The 17,875-nt window shown below is 44.3% G+C and overlaps 1 protein-coding gene across 1 annotated transcript in view; it reads right to left on the bottom strand.

Moving 5' to 3' along the window:
• The window catches only part of LOC139263956 (V-type proton ATPase 116 kDa subunit a 1-like), a 242,186-nt gene that overhangs the window by 182,292 nt on the left and 42,019 nt on the right, over positions 1-17,875 (bottom strand). Inside the window, exons 6-8 of the mRNA XM_070880048.1 lie at positions 17,545-17,671; positions 16,083-16,165; positions 15,885-15,978 (exon numbers count right to left, since the gene is read on the bottom strand). Coding sequence (XP_070736149.1) covers positions 15,885-15,978; positions 16,083-16,165; positions 17,545-17,671 — 304 coding nt within the window. The remainder of the gene's footprint in view (positions 1-15,884; positions 15,979-16,082; positions 16,166-17,544; positions 17,672-17,875) is intronic.

Raw genomic sequence — 17,875 nt, 5'->3', positions numbered from 1 at the left:
GGTCCTAAATGCTGAATTTAGGGAGCTAGGAGTTAAATTAAAAAGCAGGACCTCAAAGTTAGTAATCTCAGGATTGCTACCAGTGCCACGTGCTAGTCAAAGTAGAAATAGCAGGATAGCTAAGATGCATATGTGGCTTGAAGAGTGGTGCAGGAGGGAGGGATTCAAATTCCTGGGACATTGGAACCGGTTCTGGGGGAGGTGGGACCAGTACAAACCGGACGGTCTGCACCTGGGCAGGATCAGAACCAATGTCCTCGGGGGAGTGTTTGCTAGAGCTGTTGGGGAGGGGTTAAACTAATATGGCAGGGAGATGGGAACCTATGCAGGGAGACAGAGGAAAGTAGAATGGGGGCAGAAGCAAAAGATAGGAAGAAGAAAAGTAAAATTGGAAGGCAGAGAAACCAAAGGCAAAAATCAAAAAGGGCCATATTACAACAAAATTCTAAAAGGGCAAAGTGTGTTAAAAAGACAAGCCTGAAGCTCTGTGCCTCAATGTGAGGAGTATTCGTAATAAGGTGGACGAATTAACTGCGTAGGCAGCTATTAACGAATATGATATAATTAGTATTACAGAGACATGGCTCCAGGGTAACCAAGGCTGGGAACTCAACAAGGAGGGGTATTCAACATTCAGGAAGGATAGACAGAAAGGAAAAGGTGGTGGGGTAGCATTGCGGGTTAAAGAGGAAACTAACGCAACAGTAAGGAGGGACATTAGCTTGGATGATGTGGAATCTGTATGGGTAGAGCTGCGGAATACAAAAGGGCAGAAAACGCTAGTGGGAGCTGTGTACAGACCGCCAAACAGCAAACAGTAGTAGTGAGGTTGGGGACAGCATCAAACAAGAAATAAGGGTTGTGTGCAATAAAGGTACAGCAGTTATCATGGGCGACTTTAATCTGCATATAGATTGGGCTATCCAAACTGGTAGCAATACGGTGGAGGAGGATTTCCTGGAGTGTATTAGGGATGGTTTTCTAGACCAATATGTCGAGGAACCAACTAGAGAGCTGGCCATCCTAGACTGGGTGATGTGTAATGAGAAAGGACTAATTAGCAATCTTGTTGTGTGAGGCCCCTTGCGGAAGAGTGACCATAATATGGTAGAATTCTTTATTAAGATGGAGAGTGACACAGTTAATTCAGAGACTAGGGTCCTGAACTTAAGGAAAGGAACTTCGATGGTATGAGACGTGAAATGGTTAGAATAGACTGGTGAATGATACTTAAAGGGTTGATGGTGGACAGGCAATGGCAAACATTTAAAGATCACATGGATGAACTTCAACAATTGTACAACCCTGTCTGGAGTAAAAATAAAATGGGGAAGGTGGCTCAACAAGGGAAATTAAGGATAGTGTTAAATCCAAGGAAGAGGCATATAAATTGGCCAGAAAAAGCAGAAAACTTGAGGACTGGGCAAAATTTAGAATTCAGCAGAGGAGGACAAAGGGTTTAATTAGGAGGGGGAAAATAGAGTATGAGGGGAAGCTTGCTGGGAACATAAAAACTGACTGCAAAAACTTCTATAGATATGTGAAAAGAAAAAGATTAGTGAAGACAAATGTAGGTCCCTTGCAGTCAGAATCAGGTGAATTTATAATGGGGAACAAAGAAATGGCAGACCAATTGAACAAATACTTTGGTTCTCTCTTCACAAAGGAAGACACAAATAACCTTCCGGAAATACTGGGGGACCGAGGGTCTAGCGAGAAGGAGGAACTGAAGGAAATCCTTATTAGTCAGGAAATTGTGTTAGGGAAATTGATGGGATTGAAGGCCGATAAATCCCCAGGGCCTGATAGTCTGCATCCCAGAGTACTTAAGGAAGTGGCCCTAGAAATAGTGATGCGTTGCTGATCATTTTCCAATAGTTTATCGACTCTGGATCAGTTCCTATGGACTGGAGGATAGCTAATGTAACACCACTTTTTGAAAAAGGAGGGAGAGAGAAAATGCGGAATTATAGACCGGTTAGCCTGACATCAGTAGTGGGGAAAATGTTGGAATCAATTATTAAAGATGAACTAGCAATGCATTTGGAAAGCAGTGATAGGATCGATCCAAGTCAGCATGGATTTATTAAAGGGAAATCATGTTTGACAAATCTTCTAGAATTTTTGAGGATGTAACGAGTAGAGAGGATAAGGGAGAGCCAGTAGATGTGGTGTATTTGGACTTTCAAAAGCCTTTTGACAAGGTCCCACACAAGAGATTTGTGTGCAAAATTAAAGCACATGGTATTAGGGGTAATGTATTGCCGTGGATAGGGAACTGGTTGGCAGGCAGGAAGCAGAGATCCGGGATAAACGGGTCCTTTTCAGAATGATAGACAGTGACTAGTGGGGTGCCGCAGGGCTCAGTGCTGGGACCCCAGCTATTTACAGTATACATCAATGATTTAGATGAAGGAATTGAGTGTAATATCTCCAAGTTTGCAGATGACACTAAACTGGGTGGCAGTGTAAGCTGTGAGGAGAATGCTAAGAGACTGCAGGGTGATTTGGACAGGTTAGATGAGTGGGCAAATGCATGGCAGATACAGTATAATGTGGATAAGTGTGAGGTTATCCGCTTTGGTGGCAAAAACATGAAGGCAGAATATTATCTGAATGGCGGCAGATTAGGAAAAGGGGAGGTACAATGAGACCTGGGTGTCATGGTACATCAGTCATTGAAGGATGGCATGCAGGTGCAGCAGGCAGTGAAGAAGGCAAATGGCATGTTGGCCTTCATAGCTAGGGGATTTGAGTATAGGAGCAGGGAGGTCTTACTGCAGTTGTACAGGGCCTTGGTGAGGCCTCACCTGGAATATTGTGTTCAGTTTTGGTCTCCTAATCTGAGGAAGGACATTCTTGCTATTGAGGAAGTGCAGCGAAGGTTCACCAGACTGATTCCCGGGAATGCAGGACTTACATATGAGGAGAGACTGGATCGACTATGCCTGTTTTCAGTGGAGTTTAGAAGAATGAGAGGAGATCCCATAGAAACATATAACATTCTGATGGGACTGGACAGGTTAGATGCAGGAAGAATGTTCCCAATGTTGGGGAAGTCCAGAACCAGGGGTCACAGTCTAAGGATAAGGGGTAAACCATTTAAGACTGAGATGAGGAGAAACTTCTTCACTCAGAGAGTTGTTAACCTGTGGAATTCTCTACCACAGAGAGTTGTTGATGCCAGTTCGTTAGATATATTCAAGAGGGAGTTAGATATGGCCCTTACGGCTAAAGGGATCAAGAGGTATGGAGAGAAAGCAGGAAAGGGGTACTGAAGGAATGATTAGCCATGATCTTATTGAATGGTGATGCAGGTTCGAAGGGCCGAATGGCCCACTCCTGCACCTATTTTCTATGTTTCTATGTTTCTATCACGCTCTCCTTTCTCGTGTTGTAGTAATTTGCCATTACATTTCATTACTCACAGGATATATAACATTAATTTCTCAGAGAGATTCACCATTACAATTGGTTCTTGTAGGAACTTACTGTTTTGTCTTTATGGTTTCATTTCTGCTTGAGATTTGCTGTGAGGACCGAAATAAAGACTAGCATTTATATCGCACCTTTCACGACCTTAATGCATTCTACAGCCAATGAAGTACTTTTGAAATGTAGTCATTGTTATAACTCTCCAATTTCTCACAGAACTTAATTGAAATGCTCTTGTTTCTCATATCAATTCACCACAAAGTTCTCGGTTGCTCCAGAATTTCAGTGCTTTTTTTTCATTGCCTCCTGTGACTCACACAGATTCTGAATGATGCTCTTATTATTCAGTCTTTGCCACCTTGCTTTCATTTTCCCTGTTTTCACTATTATGATGTGATTCAACACAGAAATTCAAAATGCTAATATTTTCTTACCAAGACTGACTGTGATGCACTTGATTCTCTCACACCCAACAACTATACCAGAGCAAATTGTGTAACACTTTTCATTCAGCTACAGAATGCACCAGATTCAATTGATTAATAAATGACCAATTATATCTCTGTATCAAGTCATGAGTGTCTATTCTGTGTACTGAATAAGTTTCATTATTGAAAAGCAGCTGATCTGAGAGAGTGTAAAGCTGTACATCGTGGCAAAGGACCGGTTCTTTCATTTTTGGCGTAACAATTAGGTACAATAGCTTTATAAGGACAGTATGTCTCCCGTATCAGCGGTTGCCAAAGTGTTTTGCTGAGCCCTCCCTTTGGTGACTTGGGGCCATACTTTCTCTAAGGGCCCTCAACACCCGATTGGCCGCTGAGAAGCACCGCTGACGTTTTGCGAAAAAAGCTGCCGAGAATTACCATTTTAAAGTTTAAAATAATTAAAACTAATCGCCCGGTGAGAAAATGGGCATTGTACACTCATTGTCGGCGGTTTTCTCAGCGGGTAAGTGGAAAGTTAGTAACATGGGCTGTTGTTACTGGAATGGACGGTAAAATTTAGTCTGAGGCTGCATTTGAGCCTAGGGAGGGGGGAAAACTTAAAAAGAAAATTAATTTAAAAAAAATAAGGACATACAAAGAATTCCCAAAACAGCTTTAACCCTAATCACTATGTTAAAATTTAAAAAAAAATAGTTGCAGAACCTTTAACTTGCCTTTCTTTGCAGGGTCCCCCCCTTACTGCCCTGTCAAAGCAGCTTTTACAGGGCGGTTCTCTCGGCGATCTGGATGTCGGCGGTTGAGGCCAAACTTACGCCCTGGCAGTTGTTCTCGGCATTGCACATGGTTGGGTGGTCCCAGCGGGCGCCTTCAGAAGTGGGCGACACCAAAGCAAAAACTTATGTGGAAACTCTCGCCGTGCGGAAAACCAGCTGTAACGCCGAGAAAATTGCCGACAATGAAGCCGAAAGTCTAGCCCTTGAGACCCATGTTTCTAAGAAAAAGATTTTTGTATAGAACAAGCAAATTTTATTTCCTTGGTTAAAATAACATATTGCTTAAGTCACAAAGGAACATTAATAGCACAGCACCAACACTACATTACTGAATAAACTTGAACGTAAAAGAACGCTTGTTGATGCACCTTTGTCTTGGTGAGTAGAATGAGCCTATTTGCTGCTGGTGCACAGATGCTATTGGAGTTCCAACTGCAAAGCAGTCTCTATGTTCAGGAGGCTTTTGTACATGTTGTTAATGTAAGTAAGTAAAGAAAAAGCCACTTCACACAGGTACGCTGAGACAAAATGTTCAAGTATTAGGAGACTCTTTGGGACAATTTAGAGAACTCTTTTCGAATTGAGATCCAAAACTAATCAAAAGGCATGCCTTTCAAATTGTCTCTCAAAACAGAGTCATCAACAAGGTCGAGCAAATTGTCTTTTAGACTGAAGGTGTTATGTCTGTAATTCAGAGGAGAGCAGCAGCAGCCAAGTTCATGGCATCATGGGTGGCTCTGCTGCACAGGAGGGCAGGAAAAAGAGTGGGAGAGCTATAGTGATAGGGGATTCTATTGTAAAGGGAATAGATAGACGTTTCTGCGGCCGCAACCGAGACTCCAAGATGGTATGTTGCCTCCCTGGTGCAAGGGTCAAGGATGTCTCAGAGCGAGTGCAGGACATTTTGAAGAGGAAGGGTGAACAATCAGTTGTCGTGATGCATATAGGTACCAACGATATAGGTAGAAAATGGGATGAGGTCCTACAAGACGAATTTAGGGAGCTAGGAGCTAAATTAAAAAGTATGACCTCAAAAGTAGTAATCTCAGGATTGCTACCAGTGCCACGTGCTAGTCAGAGTAGGAATCGCAGGATAGCTCAGATGAATACATGGCTTGAGGAGTAGTGCAGAAGGGAGGGATTCAAATTCCTGGGACATTGGAACTAGTTCTGGGGGAGGTGGGACGAGTACAAACCGGACGGTCTGCACCTGGGCAGGACCAGAACCAATGTCCTAGGGGGAGTGTTTGCTAGTGCTGTTGGGGAGGGGTTAAACTAATATGGCAGGGGGATGGGAACTTATGCAGGGAGACAGAGGAAAGTAGAATGGGGGCAGAAGCAAAAGATAGAAAGAAGAAAAGTAAAATTGGAGGGCAGAGAATCCCAAGGCAAAAAGCAAAAAGGGCCACATTACAGCAAAATTCTAAAGGGGCAAAGGGTGTTAATGACAAGCCTGAAGGCTCTGTGCCTCAATACGAGGAGTATTCGGAATAAGGTGGATGAATTAACTGCGCAGATAGCAGTTAACGGATATGATGTAATTGGCATCACGGAGACATGGCTCCAGGGTGACCAAGGCTGGGCACTCAACATCCAGGGGTATTCAACATTTAGGAAGGACAGACAGAAAGCAAAAGGAGATGGGGTGACGTTGCTGGTTAAAGAGGAAATTAATGCAATGGTAAGGAGGGACATTAGCCTGGATGATGTGGAATCGGTATGGGTGGAGCTACGGAATACCAAAGGGCAGAAAACGTTAGTGGGAGTTGTGTACAGACCACCAAACAGTAGTAGTGAGGTTGGGGACAGCATCAACAAAGAAATTAGGGATGCGTGCAATAAAGGATTAGCAGGTATCACGAGTGACTATAATCTACATATTGATTGGGCCAATCAAACTGATAGCAATGCAGTGGAGGAGGATTTCCTGGAGTGTATTAGGGATGGTTTCCTAGACCAATATGTTGAGGAACCAACTAGAGGGCTGGCCATCCTGGACTGGGTGATATGTAATGAAAAAGGACTAATTAACAATCTTGTTGTGTGAGGCTCCTTGGGGAAGAGTGACCATAATATGGTAGAATTCCTTATTAAGATGGAGAGTGACACAGTTAATTCAGAGGCTAGGGTCCTGAACTTAAGGAAAGGTAACTTCGATGTTATGAGACGTGAATTGGTTAGACTAGACTGGCAAGTGATACGTAAAGGGTTGATGGTGGATAGGCAATGGCAAACATTTAAAGATCACATGGATGAACTTCAACAATTGTACATCCCTGTCTGGAATAAAAATAAAATGGGGAAGGTGGTTCAACCGTGGCTAACAAGGGAAATTAAGGATAGTGTTAAAGTCAAGGAAGAGGCATATAAATTGGCCAGAAAAAGCAGCAAACCTGAGGACTGGGAAAATTTTGTAATACAGCAGAGGAGGACAAAGGGTTTAATTAGGAAGGGGAAAATAGAGTATGAGAGGAAGCTTGCTGGCAACATAAAAACTGACTGCAAAAGCTTCTATAGATATGTGAAGAGAAAAGATTAGTGAAAACAAACGGAGGTCCCTTGCAGTCAGATTCAGCTGCATTTATAATGGGGAGCAAAGAAATGGCGGACCAGTTAAAGAAATACTTTGGTTCTGTCTTCACGAAGTAAAGGCACAAATAACCTTCCGGAAATACTAGGGGACCGAGGGTCTAGTGGGAAGGAGGAACTGAAGGAAATCCTGATTAGGCGGGAAATTGTGTTAGGGACATTGATGGGATTGAAGGCCGATAAATCCCCGGGGCCTGATAGTCTTCATCCCAGAGTATTTAAGGAAGTGGCCCTAGAAATAGTGGATGCATTGGTGATCATTTTCCAACAGTCTATCGACTCTGGATCAGTTCCTATGGACTGGAGGGTAGTTAATGTAACATCACTTTTTAAGAAAGGAGAGAGAGAGAAAATGGGTAATTATCGACCAGTTAGCCTGACATCAGTAGTGGGAAACTGTTGGAATCAATTATTAAAGATGAAATAGCAGCACATTTGGAAAGCAGTGACAGGATCGGTCCAAGTCAGCATGGATTTATGAAAGGGAAATGCTGCTTGACAAATCTTCTAGAATCTTTTGAGGATGTAACTGGTAGAGTGGACAAGGGAGAGCCAGTGGATGTGGTATATTTGGACTTTCAAAAGGCTTTTGACAGGGTCCCACACAAGAGATTGTTGTACAAAATTAAAGCACATGGTATTGGGGGTAATTTTCTGACGTGGATAGAGAACTGGTTGGCAGACAGGAAGCAGAGAGTCGGGATAAACAGGTACTTTTCAGAATGGTAGGCAGTGACTAGTGGGGTGCCACAGGGCTCAGTGCGGGGACCCCAGCTCTTTACAATATACATTAATGATTTAGATGAAGGAATTGAGTGTAATATTGCCACGTTTGCAGATGACACTAAGCTGAGTGGCACTGTGAGGAGGATGCTAAAAGGCTGCAGGGTGACTTGGACAGGTTAGGTGAGTGGGCAAACGCGTGGCAGATGCAGTATAATGTGGATAAATGTGAGGTTATCCACTTTGGTAGCAAAAACACAAAGGCAGAATATTATCTGAATAGCGTCAGATTTGGAAAAGGGGAGGTGCAATGAGACCTAGGTGTCATGGTACATCAGTCATTGAAAGTTGGCATGCAGGTACAGCAGGCAGTGAAGAAGGCAAATGGTATATTGGCCTTCATAGCTAGGGGATTTGAGTATAGGAGCAGGGAGGTCTTACTGCGGTTGTACAGGGCCTTAATGAGGCCTGGAATATTGTGTTCAGTTTTGGTCTCCTAATCTGAGGAAGGACGTTCTTCTTATTGAGGGAGTGCAGCGAAGGTTCACCAGACTGATTCCTGGGATGGCAGGACTGACATATGATGAGAGACTGGATCGACTGGACCTGTATTCACTGGAGTTTAGAAGGATGAGAGGGGATCTCATAGAAACATGTAAAATTCTGACGGGATTCGACAGGTTAGATGCAGGAAGAATGTTCCCGATGTTGGGGAAGTCCACGCCCAGGGGACGTATTCTAAGGATAAGGGGTAAACCATTTAGGACTGAGATGAGGAGAAACTTTTTCACTCAGAGAGTTGTTAACCTGTGGAATTCCCTACCGCAGAGAGTTGTTGATGCCAGTTCATTGGATATATTCAGGAGGGAGTTAGATATTGCCCTTATGGCTAAAGGGATCAATGGGTATAGAGAGAAATCAGGAAATGGTGAATGATCAGCCATGATCTTATTGAATGGTGGTACAGGCTCGAAGGGCTGAATGGCCTACTCCTGCGCCTATTTTCTATGTTTCTATGTTTCTAATGTACTTATGAATAACCCCACGAGCCAATGTGCTGTACTCAAACTGTAGTGACCTTGGTCCTTTATTCGTAACTCCAGAGTGAGTCAGCTGTAGGGTGGCTACCCTTTTATACAGTCCCTGCCATCAGGGCTGGAAACCCTGCTCTCCACCAGTTGCACCCTCAAGTGGTGCCAGCATAGTATATACACAGTCTAAACCTTATTGATAGTACATCAGGTAAACAAGTGTCCATCTTATGCAACTGTACAATGACTGCACAGAGAGTGTAGCTATAGTCTGCATATATAACATCACTCTCCCCCAAGTCCTTTGTGCCAATTACCTTTGCACTGTGCTCTGGCTTAGCTCTCCCCAGACTTAAGTGCCAATAGCCCTTGCACCTTGGCTGTGCTTTGGCTTGGCTCTCTCCTTGTTAACCCCCAAGTCCCTTTGCCACAATGCTGGGTAGTGGTTACCAGTTTGGATAGTTCAATGATGCAGTGGAGGTGCCAGTGGGTTCTGGGTGTGATCTATGTATGTGTCCATGGCTACATACGTCCATTTACTCCACCGCCCCCCCAAGCCCTCCCCCCCCACCATATCGAGATCATGGAGCTGGCCCATTACATTAACTTTCAGGATCAGACACAGTGCAAGTACAGAGAAAGGAAGAAAAAAAACATTTTACAGTTTGTATTGTGACACCTTGGTTCAGTGACTTACATTCGTTACGTTTTACGGTTGTGCACCAGGATTGGGTAGATTGCATTCATGATTCAGTATGGTCAGTACTGAGGTAGCAGTACAGGTATGCGAGGACGCTGGTTCCTGAGCAACCGGACGGGGTCCTAGTCATTTGAAGGCGGCGCTGCGCCCCTTGCTAGCGGATGGGCTTGGTTTGCTCACCTTGCCAGGGCTCAGGGCCCTTGCCGTTGCCTAGTGGTGGGCAGAGTCACAGATGTGTGTGGCCTCCCTGTCCTCCCTTGAGGGTTGCAGAATCTTCTGCTCTCTTTTTCAGCCACGTGTTGGGAACCTGGCTGTTCCAGGTCCCGTTTGGGGAACTCGTTGGTTCTGACCTTTCACTCCCGGACATGGCCGAGGTAGCGACTGGGTCTGGGGGCTGCACCGTCTCCACCCGGGTGGTGGGCAACGGCGGCCGACTCCGCGTATTGGCGCTGTTTTCATTTCCAGGTCCGTGGTGAATAGTGCCATCGGGTGCCTGCAGCATGGGATAGACCTGGGGCAGGGTATCAGGCTCCGTGCCTTTACCCTTCTGAATTCGCTCGCTTGCTACTTTTGGGGACACTCTATTCCCGACATCTCGCAACAACATTTTGTTCACAATCTTAATCAGTTCGTTACATTGATTGCCATGCATACAATGTCTCTTTAAGTTCAGTTGGTTGCAGGTCTCCTTATAGAGAACCCTGCTGGCTTTACCCCAATCAAATCCTTTGTTAGACACCACGTGTTGGTCCCTCAGCGTTGACCTCATGATATGGTCGCAGCCATCTTTTTTTTCAGCCACGCTGCACCTTGCTGTAACAGGGACGCCATCTTGCCTCTGTCCTCGAGATCGACTACCATGATCCTTCTCTCCCGCAAGTCTGCCACAAAAGCTGGAAGAGTGCCTGATGAATTTGATCTTCCTCCCCAGGAGCCCTGCCACTGGAGCCGGGAAGGTATTTTTAGGTCGTTCTGGTTGGATCATTGCCACGCAGTTGTGATGGACGGTCTCTGCCTCAGGTGCTGCACTGGTCTGCTCTCTGGTGCCTGGCCTAGGCGAAGGTGAGGTTTTGCTCTGCCTCTGAGCACGGGGACATCGATTGCTGGAGTGAAGAGGTCTTCCCATTTCCACTGGATCTTCCTCATCCACCTTCTTCCGAGTAGCATTGGACCATCACCTGCAACAATCCACAGAGGTAACTTGTGCACCACGCCATTATGGATTACACTTACATCCGCACTACCAAGGACTGGGATCAGCTCCTTGGTGGAGGTGCGCAACTTTTTCTGTACTGGAACCAGTTCAGGTTGTTTTTCGTTCCATAGCCTCTTAAAGACATCCTGGCTCATCACTGACTGGCTCGCTCCCATGTCCACTTCCATGAAGACAAGAACGCCGTTTATCTCAACTTCCATCTTCACTGGAGGACAATCGGTGGTGCAGGTATACACTCCATGCACTTCTTCTTGGGGCTGAGCTGCTTCTCTGGCCAAATTTTCATACTCCCCACTGGATTCAAAGTCATCTACCCTCTGATAGATGGTGAGTCGTATTTCTTTTACACATACGCTGGAGGTGGCCCTTCGTGTTACAGGCTTTGCATACGTACTCAGGAAATCAACACTGGTGAGCCCTATGGTTTCCTCCACAACACCAGCATGGTGCTACTCGATTAGCACCCCTCGGCGGACTCTGAGTTCTGGAACCCTGAGATTTGTGCTTTCTGCCCTGGGCAGAGCCACGTTCTACAGTCTTGCCTGTTAAAGGCACCATTCTGTGTACAGTACTTGCCGGGCTTGAGTCTACAGGATGAATAATTTGCTTAGTGCTGCAAGTCGAGGTCATGAATGCCTGACTGATGCTGATGGCCTTCTGCAAGTTGACTGTGGTGTCGGCAGATAATAACTTGTGAAGGAGGCCCTCGTGGCCAATTCCTATAACGAAGATATCTCGCAATGCTTCGTTGAGGTGCGTGCCAAAATCACACGGTGCCGCAAGTCTCCTGAGGTCAGCAGCATATTTTGCAATCTCCTGGCCCTCAGGTCTGCGGTGAGTGTAGAATCTGTGCCTGGCCGTGAGGATGCGCTGTTTTGGTTTTAGTTGGTCGCAAATTAGTTCAGTCAGCTAATTGTATGTCTTATCCTTGGCCTTTGTGGGTGCCAGCAAGTCCCTGACGAGGCGGTAGACCTCGGGCCCACAACTGGTCAGCAGTATAGCCTTGCGCTTCTCCGCCAATGCGTCCGTCTCCCCTGCCAGGTCATTTGCCAAGAAATATTGCTCAATCCTTTCCGTGAAGGCATCCCAATCATCACCCTCTGTGAAGTCTTTTAGTGTGCCAAACATAGTCAGAATCGTGTGTAAGTCCATATACTCATTGGCAGTTGTTATGCCTGTAATGTACTTATGAATGACTCCACGAGGCAATGTGTTGTATTCAAACTGTAGTGACCTTGGTCCTTTATTCATAACTCCTGAGTGAGGCAGCCGCAGGGTGGCTACCCTTTTATAAAGCCCCTGCCACCACGTGAGGAAACCTCGGTCTCCACCAGTTGCACCCTCTAGTGGTGCCAGCATAATATATACGCAGTGTAAACCTTATTGAGTACATCAGGTAAGCAAGTCTCCATCATATGCAACTATACAGTGACTACATAGAGAGTATATCTATAATCTGCATATATAACAGAAGGCAATCAAGGCTTCTACTATGAAGTCCTCTGAAAATGGATTTTGAACCCAGAAGAAATACTGCAATTCATTTACCTCCTTTTGGCAAAAAAACTATTTGCTGTGTTTTGTGCAAAGCTGAGTGAAATGCTCTAGAACTGCTACATCCAATATTTCACAGTTTACAATCACCGAAGACAATTCCAGGAACATATTTATATTGTCTTGCAGCAGCACGAATAGGCTAGATATGAGGTGGTTCTTCTGTTCTCACAGAGTAGTGAGCCTCTGGAATGTGTGACTTGTGCAGTGTGTGCTCACTCTCTGCAAGGTGTCAAGAGTGAACTGGACCAGTTCTTCGCTGGGGCAGAGATCGCATCATATAAAAGGTAAGTGCATTTACAGTTAATGGAAACAGTCAATGTGATCTCCTCGATTGATTTTGATCACCCGAGGGGGTCTGAGCGGAAATTTCCAAATGTTTTCTTTTCCCGTGTTTTTTTTTCTCTATTTTTTTGCCTCTCCCAGCAGATTACTGACCTGAGGGGAGTTAGGAAGGGTCTAGTCATGATTTTGCAGGCTTGATGGACCAGCCGGTCATTTTCCTATGTTCATATATAGCTGCTTCACTGCCAAAGTTTCTTTTGGCAATGCTCTGTACTTTTTTGTACATAACGAAAAAGCTACAATACTTACTTTGCAATAGAAGGTTCACTGAGCTTGTCAAATGTGTCAGCCAAATAGCCCAGTAAAACTGTAGAAGCTAAGGAACCGAAATTGCCTACCGCTGGAAATGGGGCACACCTACCCTGTTTCTGTTGCATTTACCGGCGCAGTGGAGGCGGTGGCCTCTTGAGCGAAATTCCGCTCTTTGGCTTTTTTTTCCAGCGGACCGGAAGTCGGTCATAATGGGGGCGGATGTGCGCTGGTAAGCGGATGTTCGCAGTATAGAGGAGCGGAAGTTGGGGGTGGGTGTAGTGTCCGCTGCTGTCAGTGGTGCTGATGATGTCATCATGGCGCCACATCACCACAGCTCTCCCCTTCACTTAAAGGGGAGACCCTGTGCGATTCTTTAAATTCGGTCCACTGGACCAGTAGCGATGTTTTCGGCCAGGCCAGCGGCCTGGCACCCAAGAGGGGGTGCCAGGCTGCCTGATGGCGGCCCGGCCGAACCCATAGGCATAATTGTCAGGCCGACATGGCAGTTTAGAAGGACTCCCAGTACAGTGCACTGGCAGAAAAAGCTGCTTTTGGTACCGTGCGGCGGGAGCAAGATTTTTTCAGCGGAATTTCGCCATCGGGAGGGAACATCGGCGGTGCGGCTCTGATGACGCACTTAGAACAGATCGGCAACAGCGGAGCAGTAGTGGGGGGAGTGGGTCACCAGCGGGATACCGCAGGAGTGGAATTTTCAAAAAGGCAGCCATTACACAAAAAAATCGGCGACCATTGCACTCTGCAGCTTGGTCGCCAATTTCCAGCGGTAACAGGCCTTAAGGGAAGGGGTAATTTCAACCCCTAAGTTTTTGCAATTCTTTTTACACATGCAAAATGGGGTTTCTACTGAATGTCCGCCTAGGCTATGGTGGCGGAGTGGGAGAAGCCCAGTGGAAATTCCTTGTCACAATTTATATACTGTGAAGAATGTTGAAAATTTGAAAAGACTTCTACACAAGTTTTAAATTTGTGTTTTCCCCCTTAAGACTAGTACAATATATACTAGGTTCTCAGTTCCATTATAATATAAATGGCTGCATTATTTGCTTCTAAATAACTAGTTTGTTCGATTCACAATATCCTATTTCTCTGATTGATTTTAATCACTCATTGACCTTTGCATCCAAATTTATTATATGTGCCATTGGTTGCGACAGCATATTCTACTCCATGGAGTGAACTATGGAGTGGTGTGTGGTGTCTGTTCCTGGGAAAATGTAGTAAATCTGTGCCTTGAACTGCACAATACACTAATAAAATGCTGATGACACATTGATGATTACAAAGCAACCATCTCATTTTGAAGTTCAGATGATTGCTACAAACCACTTGGGCTTTGTCTTGCTACATGTAATGTCATCTGAATTCCTCACAGAGATTCTATGTTGTAATTATTGCCAAGAACCTACTACTCGCTGTGAAATTACTGCACAACTGCCAAGTAATTCCCTTCTTATACCATCACAAAAAAATCATGTGACAATATTATTATGTAGCGGCAATGTCTTAACAGCTTTTATTACTTTTAATGTTGTTTCCAGTTTACTGAGACTATAGCATTAAATATTTAAAAAAGGATAGGTAATACAGGATGAATCTAGTCCTGTAATTTAAGCTGAGAGTTTGAATGGCATTCAGAATACATATTGACTTGGCCTTGGTAATTTAAGATTTAATCTGAACTGTTGGAGTAAATAATACATGGATTACTTCCTTTTTTACATTTTCATACCATACTTACTGTTCCAACAAATAGGTTCTATTGCAGCATTGGTCCCTACAGGGCATATGTTCCCTTCTTGGTGCTGAAGCAGTGAGACTAGAGTCCAGCGACCACAGTGCTTGCTGCAGTCACATTGGGCTAAGTTCTGCCCACATTACAGGTGTATGGTGGGCTCCAGGTGAATATTGGTTGCGGTGGTGGGAACTTGCAAGAGGGACGTGGGAAATAACCTTAAAGGACTGTGATCCAAAATTAAAGGAATGCAGTCACTTAAAGGAAAGCATCTACATAAGGGAGAAAAATAGCAACCTTTACAAAGGCCACAAATATTTTCAATGATTTTAATCAGCTTTTTCAAAATCACTGTATGTGGGTGAAATAAATGGTCACAAGATGACAAAATAAATGTGAAGACAGAAATGGAGGCTGTGGCTAAATAACAAAGTGGTGTTCCATCAAAACCCCAAGAATATACTGGAAAGTTATGTACATGGAAAATGGCCCCCTAAAAGTATACAGAAAGCATCAGTGGAGACATATCTGAAGAATACAGGGGTGGGAATTCCCATATTTTTGGGCATTAAAATGTTATATTCTTGGTAGGTGGGATAGAATTTGAGGCAGGACTCAATTATTTTATGTTCCCCACCCTTTATTCGCCCATCCAAATTTCAAGCCTATTTGAGGGCAGGCACATAAAGAGTCCATAAATGGGCATGCATTGATTACATCATACAGTGCAATTCCTACATTTGCGCCCTTAGCAACGTTGCATCATTGAACTTCTGCCAGCATTAAGTGGGCATGCAGGGTTGTTGGAGGTGGAACTGAGTGCTGAGCCCACTTTCTTCCACTGACCCTGGATCATGCCCTTCTTTTGGTGCCAAAAGGTTTGGACCTCGTTTGCTGCATTTCATCTGGATTTCCAGATTCCAGGCCCATCCAGTGCACCTGAGCCATGCAAATGGCCCTGAGACAGGAGCATTGCAGGATCCTCTTTGATGATAGGTGCCCAGCAGGTGCCCATTTAGGAGAATCTACCCTTACATTTCTAGATAAAATGCTTCAGCACATACCATGTGAAGATCCTCAATTCGCATGTTTGCACCAACACTCATTTCCATTCTTTCACGAAAGGTATCTGGGCAAGGATACACTGTGGCATGCAACCTGTAAAATAAAAGGGATAGGAAGGCTTCAGATCTAGTCCAGAGTAATTCATATTGGGCTATTTATTCTTATTTATCTGCTAACAGAGCTCACTGGATATTTACCCGTCACATATCTTCCTCACTTTGCTTTTAAACTGTTCCCCTTGGAAGAAAACTATGAACACATCTTTACTGCTGAATTCATCCTGCAGGTAAAGAAAAAAAGAATTGGGAAAGTTATCTCAAATCAATGGTATAAATCAGACAGGAAACAAAAAACTTATTGTTCTGATTGATTGGGAATGACATAGGGGTAATTGTAGCTTCATGTGCCTTGTGGGAAACTCACAGGATTGGGTGGAATGCAGGATTCACACTCCGTCCAATATCACACTCTATTGACTTCAGTGAAGAGGAAAATCTTGTGGGATGTAAAACCAGCGTTATATCCAATTTCCTCAGTTTCCCGACGGGCGGGTTAGATTAAAATTGTCCTCACAGTCTCAGATTAGTAAATATATTCATAATACAAAACACTTACAAAAGCTAAAGTCAACCCATTTTTCAATTATTTTGCACAATAATCAAGCAAACAAGGAACATGCCTAAGGGCCCTTGTTGAAGCATGTGTAATTGTTTCAGAGTCCAGCATTAGCATTCAACCACTTTTTAAAAATAACTCTGCCAATATTGTCTCAAAATGCATAAGTCTGGGGTCTCACACCAGTGACAGTGTTTTGCACAAGTTCATTGGGGAATTTGACAGGTTCATCCATCACAAGCTCCGTGGGTATGACATTCTTTGACACCAGCAAAAAGATCTCATGTGCTTTGTTAATGTGTCTTCGGTGCTCAGATAATTTATATTTAAATGAATGTTGAAAACTGGGCGTTTTTTTTCCTGTTGCCACTGAATTCACAGTACAGAAGGAGACTGTATTTCCCTTCAGCCCATTGTTCCTGTGTCAATGCTAGCCTCAATTGAAGCTGTCCATTCTAATTCCTTTTCCCTGCCCTTTCTTCATATCCTTTTATATTCCTCTTTGTCAAATACTTATCCAATTCTGTTTTGAATGATGTTACAGTCTCTTCCCAATGGCCACGTGGTAAAGCATTTCAAAATCTAATGATCCCCTTGGGAGAATTTCAACTCAGTCCACCCGGCAAGAACTATAAGAAGGGCAGTTACAACTTATTGCTCATTTGCTACTCTGCACCCGTTTTAATGTTGCTTTCTTCTTGGGCGGCTGACGCGCCCAACTGACACAGGCGAGAGCCTCATAAATATATGCAAATTAGGATCCTATCTGAGTAATAGGATCCCAAAGCAATTTTAATGACCCACTGAGCAGAGCACACCCTTCTTAGTAAAATCTAGCTGACACCGAGCAGACGCCATTTAAAATAAGTGCTCCTCTGGGCCCCACAAGGAAAGTTTGGACCACTGCCGCCTCAGTGTCCCCCCACTCATGAGACCCTCCCGAAGCCTCTCTCCATGACTTACATGACAGATACTTGCAAGAGTGCTGAATCAAGAAATCACAACAAATTAGTCAATATTGCAAGCACAAAATGTTTTTCTTACAGCCATAGGATCCTCAGCTGGGACATTCATTTCTACATGACGTAAGACGATGTGGCCATGACACACCCTCCATAGTAATCTTTCAAAAGCAGGAAACCGTTCTCGTTTGATCACTCCAGTCACAAAGCTACATAAAAGATACAGAGAAAATATATGGGTGTGGATCACTTTTATACCTTGCATTCCATTGGAAATTCAATGCTGTACAGCTCCTCTGATGGCTTGGTAGGTAAATACACTGCGTGAAGCCATACAGACCAGAAATAATTGCCAGACCATGATGAGTTCACTGATCTCAGCCAGGGCAGATGTTGTGCTGTTACAATTGCAT

This window comes from Pristiophorus japonicus, chromosome 5, assembly GCF_044704955.1.
Source record: "Pristiophorus japonicus isolate sPriJap1 chromosome 5, sPriJap1.hap1, whole genome shotgun sequence".
NCBI classification, from domain to species: Eukaryota; Metazoa; Chordata; class Chondrichthyes; family Pristiophoridae; genus Pristiophorus; species Pristiophorus japonicus.
The sequence above is the reverse complement of the archived record's forward strand: the minus strand, read 5'-3'. Positions and strand labels throughout refer to the sequence as shown.